The following is a 9,858-nucleotide window of genomic DNA, read 5'->3' on the forward strand; positions in this document are numbered from 1 at the left end:
TTGTTCATCAGTATCTTTTGTGACACACAGATTTTGTCTAATTAGGGGTAGGTAAGGGCCTGAAAGAAAAGATGCTAACCGGTTAAAGTGAAGGACATTGCCAGATCATCTGCTGATGTGAATTGGAAGAGCTCCCCTTGGAGGGAGCAGGGCTGTGCCAGTTGGTACACCAGCTGAGGATATATTTTGTGAGTGCAAGAGAGACAGTTAATAAAAGATGAAAACTTAATTATGCTTTCCTACCTGCTCAAGTGGGCTTCTATTTTATGAATATTTGTCGATTTTTACTCATGCAAAAGCATCTTCAGCATGTTCGGTGAGTTCTCTTGGATGAGTAGAAATGTCTCAGGATCAATGAGATTTTTAAGATGGGTGGCACTAATATGAAACTGTATCAAATACCAACCATTGCTCTGCGTTGTTTGCTGTGTGAACCGTCAGAAAGAACAAACTTATCTATAGAATGAAGAGACCCATTAGAAACATTGCTCCACAGCTTTTGAATTACTCACTGACTTTTTCGTAACATGGCCTGATTATTGCATAGAGTCCTTTAAACAAGAATGGTTTCTATAGCACTGATTAATTTAGGTTAACTGAAATGGGGCACTCTAGGTTCTGGTGATTTTACTTGTGATGAGAGGTTCTGGCCCCTGAGAAATGTAACACATGAATGAAACCCACACAGGTGACCAAACAGACTTCCACACAATTTTATTGCTCTTGTTATGCTTTAGGTCCCTTTTTTTTCAATTTGCCATTCATATTATGTGCTTCACTCCTCAGCAGCAAAAGGCAGTTATAGAATCACACAATCATGCTTGGGTTGGAAGGGACCCCAAGGGTCATCAAGTCCACAACCTCCAGATCTGTTACTAGATCAGGCTGCCCAGGGCCCCATCCAACCTGGTCTTCAACACCTCCAGGAAGATCTCTCTGGGCAGCTGTTCCAGCACCTCACCACTATGGAGTGCTGCAGTAGCCTAAGGTCTGGCTTTCAGAATGAAACATGCAATAATTCTTACCTTTTTGCTTATTGAGCAGTATTGAAAATGCATCTTTTTTTTCCCCCTCTATTTTTTTAAGAATGTCTGCAGTATCTGCAGGCACGGTACTCCTGTGGTGTTAATGCTGTGTGTTGCAGGTACGACTCTGATGGCCACCTGACCAATGCCACATTCCCAACTGGGGAAGTCAGCAGTTTCCACAGTGATGTTGAAAAACTGACGAGAGTGGAACTTGATACTTCAAACCGGGAGAACGTGGTCACAGCTACAAACTTCTCAGCTACTTCTACAATATATACTTTAAAACAAGGTAATGAAGGCATTTCTGTTATTTTTTTCCTAGTCTTCACATTTCAAACTCTGAATATTGTTGCATTCTTAACTGTTTGACAGAAAGACACTGAAATTAGTTCATTTGTTTCTTCCTTGTTTCAGTACAAATAGCTCGATAGTACTTACATTTCTCCTGAGGCTCCTGCTAGGAACAAACCACCAGTGAATTCTTTTCCTCTGAGAAAAATCCCATGGGTAGATTCCAGTTATTGAAATCTTTGATGTCTCCAAGCTTTACATGCTATTAACCATGCCAGTATCTAGGGGAATTGGATTGACCCATAATACACCAAGCTTGTAATTCTGAGAACTGTGCCCAAAGAGTGACGTGCTCTGCTGCCCTTCTGGTAGTGAAATGCCATGTTTGGCCAGTGCCATGAATTCTTTCTGGTAGCACTGTGTCCTGATGGCAGCACGTGTAGGAAGGAGGAGTTGATTATTAAGGGTGACACTCTCTTTGTCTCCTAGCCCTAAGCAAACAGTAGAACTCAGTCTCAGGGCTGGCCATCATGGAGCCTCTGCCCCAGGGTCCTGATGATAGTGGGCAAGAGTAGAGGAATAACAGTGGTCAAAATGCAGCCTATGAGTTCATGTACTGCTAGGCTGAAAGCAAAACTCATTACTCCTGCTCAGGAAACCTGCACAACGGAAGTCATTTGGCCCAGTGTAATAAAGAGATGCTTAGACATGTGTAGATGTGGAGGTTACAGATTTCAAAAATCGCACTGCAGTTAGTGTACGACCAGAAGTCTGTAAGCTTGGGACAAACAAAGCCCCATTACACCTGACATTTTCTTCATAAACCTGTGAATCTGAAATTTTCTCTATTCCCTGTTTTTGCTTGTTGTTTTTTGACAGATAACACACAGAATATCTACCGGGTCAGCCCAGATGGATCTCTGAGAGTCACCTTTGCCAGTGGAATGGAAATCACGCTTAACACAGAGCCTCATATTCTAGCAGGAGTAGTCAGTCCCACTTTAGGGAAGTGCAATATCTCCCTTCCTGGAGAGCATAACTCAAATCTCATTGAATGGAGGCAAAGGAGGGAGCAGACCAAAGGCAATATCTCCACATTTGAGAGAAGGCTAAGGGTAAGGTTTCCTCTTGTGTGAAGTGCAGTGTTCCCTTTGAAAGCCATTGAACTAAAATCATGTTGAAATGTTCTACTTTGTAAGAAGTGTAATGGGAAGTTTGTATCAATGGTGGGCCCCAGCCATGAATTTCAAAACCAAACTCCTCCAACACTGGCAGGGATGTTTAATCTCTGTTTGATTTTGGTTGTTAGACTTGACCTCAAGACATAATTACTTTTTTCTTCCTCTTCTTTTTCAACTAAGAACTTAATTATGTCTTTGAAAGAAGCTGTGAGCAAGGGACGAATCATAGTTCCTGCAGTACAGTGGCAGACTTGGAGCCAGATTCTGCCTCTCTGATCTAACCACCTCTTTGTTCTGGGGAATATAGCAGGTTCCAGCCTCTGCTCAGTGCAGAGATCTCTCAGGGCATACCTTGGGTGTCTGTGCCAGGGCATCTCCTGCAAGCCATAGTGTTATAGAGCCTCCCCATCTATCCACAGTCCTGTGGATTCTGCTCTCCACTGTGTGCTTTCAGCCCCACCCCCCTCCCCCCTCCTTCCCTCTGACTGCATTACCTTACAGCTCTAATAGAGAATTATTTCAACAGTACATCCACAGTTTATATTTATTTTCAGGAGAACTCACAGTTTACAATGACAGATGGTCAACACTCAGCATTTAATTAGGTAACACCAAGGCTACTACCTTGCAGAACGTTTTTTTTTACAAAATCAGTTCTGTTTTTCACATGAGTAGTCCATAAAGCGCCTGTACCAGTAGTACAACTGGGAATTCTGGACTTTAAAATATTGCATTATTAACTGCAACATGTCTGGATGAGTATTATCTCTGAAGGTACATCTGTTAGCTCTAAAAATATAGAGATGGTTACTAAATCACTGGATTTCTTTTTAGTTATCATATCCCATATATTACCTTATTTTAAAAATGTATCAGTTTGATTTTCAGCTGTGCCTGAAAACAGGCAGAAACAAAAAACTTGTATGATATGGCCATGATATTACCACCATGTGTGAAAAAAACATTTGAAACAACATCTTTCAGTCTTGGCAGTCACAATTAATTACTTAGAAGGGTCTTGCAAGTGGAGAAAAATCTTCATGTGGTGTTTCTTGCCCATCCTCTGACTGCATCTGCCCTATCTTAGTGTCAGTCCCCATCTCCCTGTCCAGGGTGGCAGCTGAATGTATTGTCATTGCAAAAGTGTGTTGTTAAGACCACAGGATTGAAGCTGTAGCCTCTGTGGCTCACTTTACCTAATCAAATGGTTCCTGTGTGATTTTGTGCTTAAGTAACTCTATGGCACATACTTTTTTAAGGATCTTACGGAATAAAAGTCTTAAATGGAAAGGACATTGCCAGTCATCTGTTCTGCTTACACTGCCAGGGCCAAGTTGTTCATCACCGTTACATTTCAAAGTTCTTCATCCTGCACAGCTTTCCTGTTATGCAGTTTATGTTTTCTGTTGTTGAAATTGATTGCGAGTTCTTTTATCTCATTTTCACTTGCCTCTGCATGATCCTTAATAATGCTTGCCAAAAAAGGGAGGAAACTGGTCAGGATTAGATGGATTCTGGCTGGAGGCATAAAATGTTCAGTGAAATATTGAAAACCTGAAGCTGTCTAGAGTTCTCCTGATGGACCTGCCTCAGAGTCAGTCTGCTGGTGCATAGAAGCACTTGTGTTTTCTCTTCCTCCTCCTTCATCTTCCCTCCAGCAAGAAAGTTTATGGTGTAAGAACAATATCAGTATGCCATTTGTATGCTTTGTCCTTCCAGAAAGATCCACTAGCATCGCAGCAGCTGAACATTGCATTGTTATTTCTGTGAATTATAGATCTCCTTCTATACCTACCCAAGATGATGGGAGGATTATGCATTGCCCTTGCTTACTCAAAAGAAAGTCAGCTGCCTGCATTATGCTGTTTCCTCTTCTCTGACTGCACTGAGCTCTAGAGTTGTCTGTCTGAGGGCTGTCAGAGAAAGGCTGGAAGGAATCTGGTGGGATGACATATTAAAGGAGGATTTGATAGCAGAAAGAAGTATTCTGCGCATAAGATGAACCACGCAAATAAGCACAGAAGACAAATGGATTATTGAGGCTGCTATGGCCAATGAATAGAGTTTGGAGGAGAGGTTAAATACATGATTCCCGGGGTTCAGCTTTAGCACTGGGATGTTTGCATGGGATGCTGATGGAGTTGGGAGCCAGCACTGGTGTAAAGAAGCCAGAACAGTGCGGCTGGAGAGGGAGGCAAAGGAGCAGCAGAACGTACCCACAGACAGCTGTCTTTCTTCTTTATTAGAGGAAACGTGCAAGACGTTCAGGAGCAAAAATGCCACTATATACAGTGTCTGAATCAGTCAGCCAATATTGAAAGGCACTTAAGGCCCACTGTTGACAAATCCTTTCCATGAGTAGCGCTTGAAAAAAAACGTAGCATCAGTAGCAGCTCTTATCCTGGATGAGTTCTGATGAGACCTACAGAAAACTTCCAGTGAGTTCTAGTGAGTTCCAGCTTGAAAAAAAAAGTTGTTAAGCACTTAATATGCCATGACTGACACAATAGGAAGTGTGTTAGAAAGCTTGCAATGTAGGGCAAAAAGAACTATGCTGAACTTTGAAAATAAATGTAAAGAAAAGCTCTGGGGATTGGACAAGTTCTCGGTGGAAATGAACAGATCTGCAGGAGCCCTCAGTTATGGGAAGAAAACAGTACAATGGAAAAGTTTTCTAGGGAAATAAAAAAGCATAGAAATCAAGTTTAAAGATGTCACTTAAAGATCAGTCCTGATACTGTCACTGAAACAAATGGCTTGAATGCTAAGAGGTGTAAATTAGAAGGCAGGTCACTGGGGATGAGATAAAGGATGACCTAGTTGAAGAGACGAAAGCTATTCCTTTTCTGCCAGTTCCTAACATTTTTAATTCCTAACCGCAATTAAAACCCATCTTGAAACCATGTTACACTGTTAGTGTAAAATAAGTTTTGGAAAGAGGCCATTGTTAGCACATTCCCAATAATGTGATAAAAGTTGGGTTTTAAAAAGGGTTGGTTTGTTTTGGTTTGGTTTGGTTTGGTTTTTTTTTGCATGATACATATTACTTGCTCTAGAATTAAAGCAGAAATGAGTATGTTAATGGAAGTGCTGGGAAAGACAGCTAACTTTATCTCAGCATCTAAATCAATGTTAGAAATAGGAATTAATCAGAGTTTTCCTTTAAGTGCAGAACTGCCTGCCCTGGCACTTCATGAAAGTGCATAAAACAGGCCGTAGACATGTATGCATTTTATATTAATAATAAATCTATGTACAATCAGGCATTTTAACATCAGTCTTCATCTAGCAGGACTTCTTTTTATCAATTGAAGTGCTATTTTAATTGACTTCTAAAAATGAAGCAGAGCTGTTGTTAAAACCAATGAGCATGGTGCATAGTAATATACTGATTAGAATTCAGCTCTGCTCCCTCCTGTCTTTTGCATAAGTTAGAGGAACTTGGCGTTGGATGCAGGCCAGGTTTTATAACTGAATATCTACAGAATTGAAAATTGAATGCTTGGCCACTCTCACCTATTTTTTTTTTACTTTTAAATAACAAAAATGGAAGTAACTCATTGGCCTCAATTCAAGTCAAAAGTCCTTTGAATTTAGGCTTTGACAGCTATGTTTATTATCATACTTAGCAAATTATCTCCCTTTATTTACCAGCCTTGCAGCAAGTTGTAATGGTAAGGTCAAATCCACAGCCACCCTGTATCAATTTGCCTTGACTCAAGTCCAGACACAGACAAGGAAATACACAATCATCTCATCCGATTTCACATTTGAGACAGTTTAGATTTGAGAGTGAATGTCAAGAGAAGTGAAGGTTTATGCAATCATTTACATCTGCAAAATTTCTGGCAACCAAATCAATAGAAATAGAGCCAAAAAATGTTTAAAAATATATAATGTATCTTGTTATGAACGACTAACGTGATTATTGAAATCGGCTGAGTTTTCTCCCTATTTTCATCATCTGGAATTTGGACCCAACACTGCTTTCAGAAACCAGATTTTACCAGCTTGTAATCGCACACATGAGCTCCAGTCTCTCACAGGGGCTCCTTACGGACTTGCGTGTACATTGGAGGAGTTATCTGTAGGAAGCCACTGGGATTTGAAATCAGCATTTCAATGACAGCATTGAAGTGCAGCCTGCTACTCATGTATCACTGCATCTTGTCTTAAGAAGGGTGTTAAATTTAACTTAAATCTAATATAAGAAAGACACAAACGACATAAAATACAGAATATAAAAGAAGCAACGATGCCTCTCCAAACCTTGTTTTAACTTTCACAGAATCATCATAGAATCATTGAATCCTTCGAGTTAGAAGGGACCTTTAAAGGCCATCTGGTCCAACCCCTCTGCAATGAGCAGGGACACCACAGCTCCCTCAGGTGCTCAGAGCCTGGACCAGCCTGACCTTGGGTGTTTCCAAGGATGGGGCACCACCACCTCTCTGGGCAACCTGTGCCCAGGCCTCCCAGTGCCTTGACTGTGAGCCTTTAAATGATGCTGCTATTTTTCTTCACTGCTAATTCTGTCTCTCTGTGTTTTCCATTCTTATTCATTATATTGTCTCTGAAAATTAGATTGCAAGCAATTCGTATTCAAGACTTTCATTTCTCCTAGCTGCATTTTACAATAATAATAATAATATTAGCAATAAGAACATAAGTATGTACATACACAGTAAATGAGCACGAGCCAGGGTATATTTCCTGCTTGCTTTTCAGATATTTTACCACCAAGAGGGTTTTTTCAGAAATTGCAAGAAGTTTGCAAAGAAATATATTAACATAAACTTAATCCAACAGACTGTATACAAGCAAATATAGTTGAATTGAGCATCACATTTTACTTGGGCTCCTTAACTATCATTAGAGCATAAATTGTAATAGTTACAGCAGTCTACAGGGGTGTATAGGTATTTTACAGCTATTGTAAATGAACAGTATTAAAGTTAGACATGTGTGTATATAAAACCACAGGAATGGTAGTCGAAGAAAGAACACCTGCTTCTTCTAGATTTTCAAATTATTTTGTATCTAAAAACAGAAAGGGAAATGAAAATAATGTTCATTCTAATCACAACCACCATACCATCACAGCTTGAATTATTAAATAGATATTTTTAACTATTTACTGCAACGCCTCCACCTCTCAAGGAGAAGCAGGCACTGTGCTGTGCAGTTCTAGCACCTGAGCTGACATCATCTCAGCTGTAAGGAATGTATTAATCCAAATACATTAATGCAAGTGATTAGGCAAAATGCAGTCAATTAATACAGTGAGTTCATTGGGCATTGATCTGAAAATGACAAGTCAACGAGCAGTGTTTTATGGTTCCCTAAATTCTAATTCAGAATTAAATGAAGTTGAATAGCGACTGCCCAGTGGCTGAGTGATGTTAGGAGGTAGATGGTGGAAGCACTGGAGAAGCATATTTTGTCTTCACAAGTCTGGCTTGTCTTTGATTTCTGATTGGGCCACCCCCCCTGTGGGACCACAAGCACTAGCAGGTCGAGGCAGTCAGCCTGTTCCCCTGCCAAGGCATCAGCTTTCACAAGCCTTGGGAGTGGGCTGCTTTTGTGAAGAAGTGTGAGGACGCAAGTGAGTAGGATCTTTGGGAGCCAAAAGCGCAGCTCTTCCTTTTCACACTGGTATGTGACCTGGATGGGCTATTCCAGAGCAGCAGCTGACCCATTGGCACTAGTGGAGCTTAGGAGAGAGGAGGTGAGTTAGGAGGGGTTTGTTAATTTGTGGGCTTAGCTACACATCTCTGGCTGGAATCACATACCCTGTAGGAGAGATGAAAGCTGAAAAGCTTAGGAAAAGAAAGCTGAGCATATGGAAATAGGAAGCATTCTGCAATGTAATATGTAACAGTTGAACACAGGCAGCATTTTGTTTCTTGGTCCTCCTGTTTCTCAACTGAACGTTTTTCTATTTTCTTGTCTTTAGTGCGCCCTGCATTGTCACTCATACTCTTAAAGCATTGCCTGTTCTGATCAGAGCCGAAGCAGAAATGTTTCCGTCATCTGGAATTAAGGTATATCATCTTCTTCCTCTATCTTTGTTTTTAGGCCCACAATAGAAATCTGCTCTCCATTGATTTTGACCATGTCACCAGAACTGGAAAGATCTATGATGATCATCGAAAATTCACTCTTCGGATTATGTATGACCAGACAGGGCGGCCAGTTCTGTGGTCACCCATCAGCAAATACAATGAGGTCAACATCACTTATTCCCACTCTGGATTAGTGACCTATATCCAAAGAGGAACCTGGACTGAGAAAATGGAGTATGATCCAAGTGGAAACATCATTTCCAGAACATGGGCAGATGGCAAAATATGGAGTTACACATACTTAGAAAAGGTAACTCACTTTATAAGTGGATTGTTGTACCAACACAAGAATGTTTGTTTTGATACAGGTACCATATTGTGAGCTATGTTCATATTTTCTCTCTTGCAATAGGATATAGGACTTATAGAAAATGCATACCTAAACAAATGTCTCAGACTTATTTCGAGTCTGCCATAGATTAGTTCAGAAGAAAGTTATCAGCACCTCAGGTTTGTTTAATCAGTTGCCAAAAAGGCTTCCTCGTCTCTGTCCAAGCACAAAGGACACTCTCACTGATGAAAAATGCATTGCTGCTCTGTGTGACGTAGTCAAAAAAAAAGTCATTGAAATGCAATTGTTTCCTCCCACCAAACACAGCTCCCTTAAGCCAGAATTACACAGCGGTGAGGGCAAGCTAGCGCCTGTTCAGTGCTCTGCTGTCAAAAAGGGACCGATCCTGCCAACAGAAAGATTACTTTAGTATTTATGATGCCCATTATGGGGAAAAAACATAAACTAATACAAAATGAGTTATTGCCATGCTTTTATAGTGACTTCATGTCTAAACTGCCTGAGTGTTGTAATTTTCATTTATGACTGTAGGTAATAGTCATGAAATGGGGGAATAAATGCTGTACAGTCTTAGGAAGAACAGCATCACATTCGTCAGTAGCAGCATCTCATTCAGAATCGTTTTGTCTCTCAAATCCAAAAATCTGTATTTTGAAAGCTTTCACAACTCAGTGTGAGATTATATTCAGTGTCCTTCAAAACTTTATTTTTGAATGGCAGCATCTCAGACTATTCTGAATTTGCAGAATGGTTTTCTGAACCTGTTTACCACAGGGAATGGATAGAAAGAGGCAGGTGAGGTAAAACTGATAGCGGATGTTACACGCAAGAAATCCAATGACTTTGAAGTTATTTATATATTAAAAAGTTCCAAATGTGTACTTTTAAGATAAACTTTGCTGTACTTATTTTGAATGTATTTAAGCCTGATCCTCAAAAAA

General features: G+C 40.3%; 1 protein-coding gene across 1 annotated transcript in view; it reads left to right on the forward strand.

Moving 5' to 3' along the window:
• The window catches only part of TENM1 (teneurin transmembrane protein 1), a 268,505-nt gene that overhangs the window by 248,599 nt on the left and 10,048 nt on the right, over nucleotides 1-9,858 (forward strand). Inside the window, 3 exon segments of the mRNA XM_031554696.1 lie at nucleotides 1,145-1,317; nucleotides 2,199-2,434; nucleotides 8,579-8,875. Of these exon segments, the coding sequence (XP_031410556.1) occupies nucleotides 1,145-1,317; nucleotides 2,199-2,434; nucleotides 8,579-8,875 (706 nt within the window).

Source organism: Meleagris gallopavo, chromosome 9 (genome assembly GCF_000146605.3).
Source record: "Meleagris gallopavo isolate NT-WF06-2002-E0010 breed Aviagen turkey brand Nicholas breeding stock chromosome 9, Turkey_5.1, whole genome shotgun sequence".
NCBI classification, from domain to species: domain Eukaryota; kingdom Metazoa; phylum Chordata; class Aves; order Galliformes; family Phasianidae; genus Meleagris; species Meleagris gallopavo.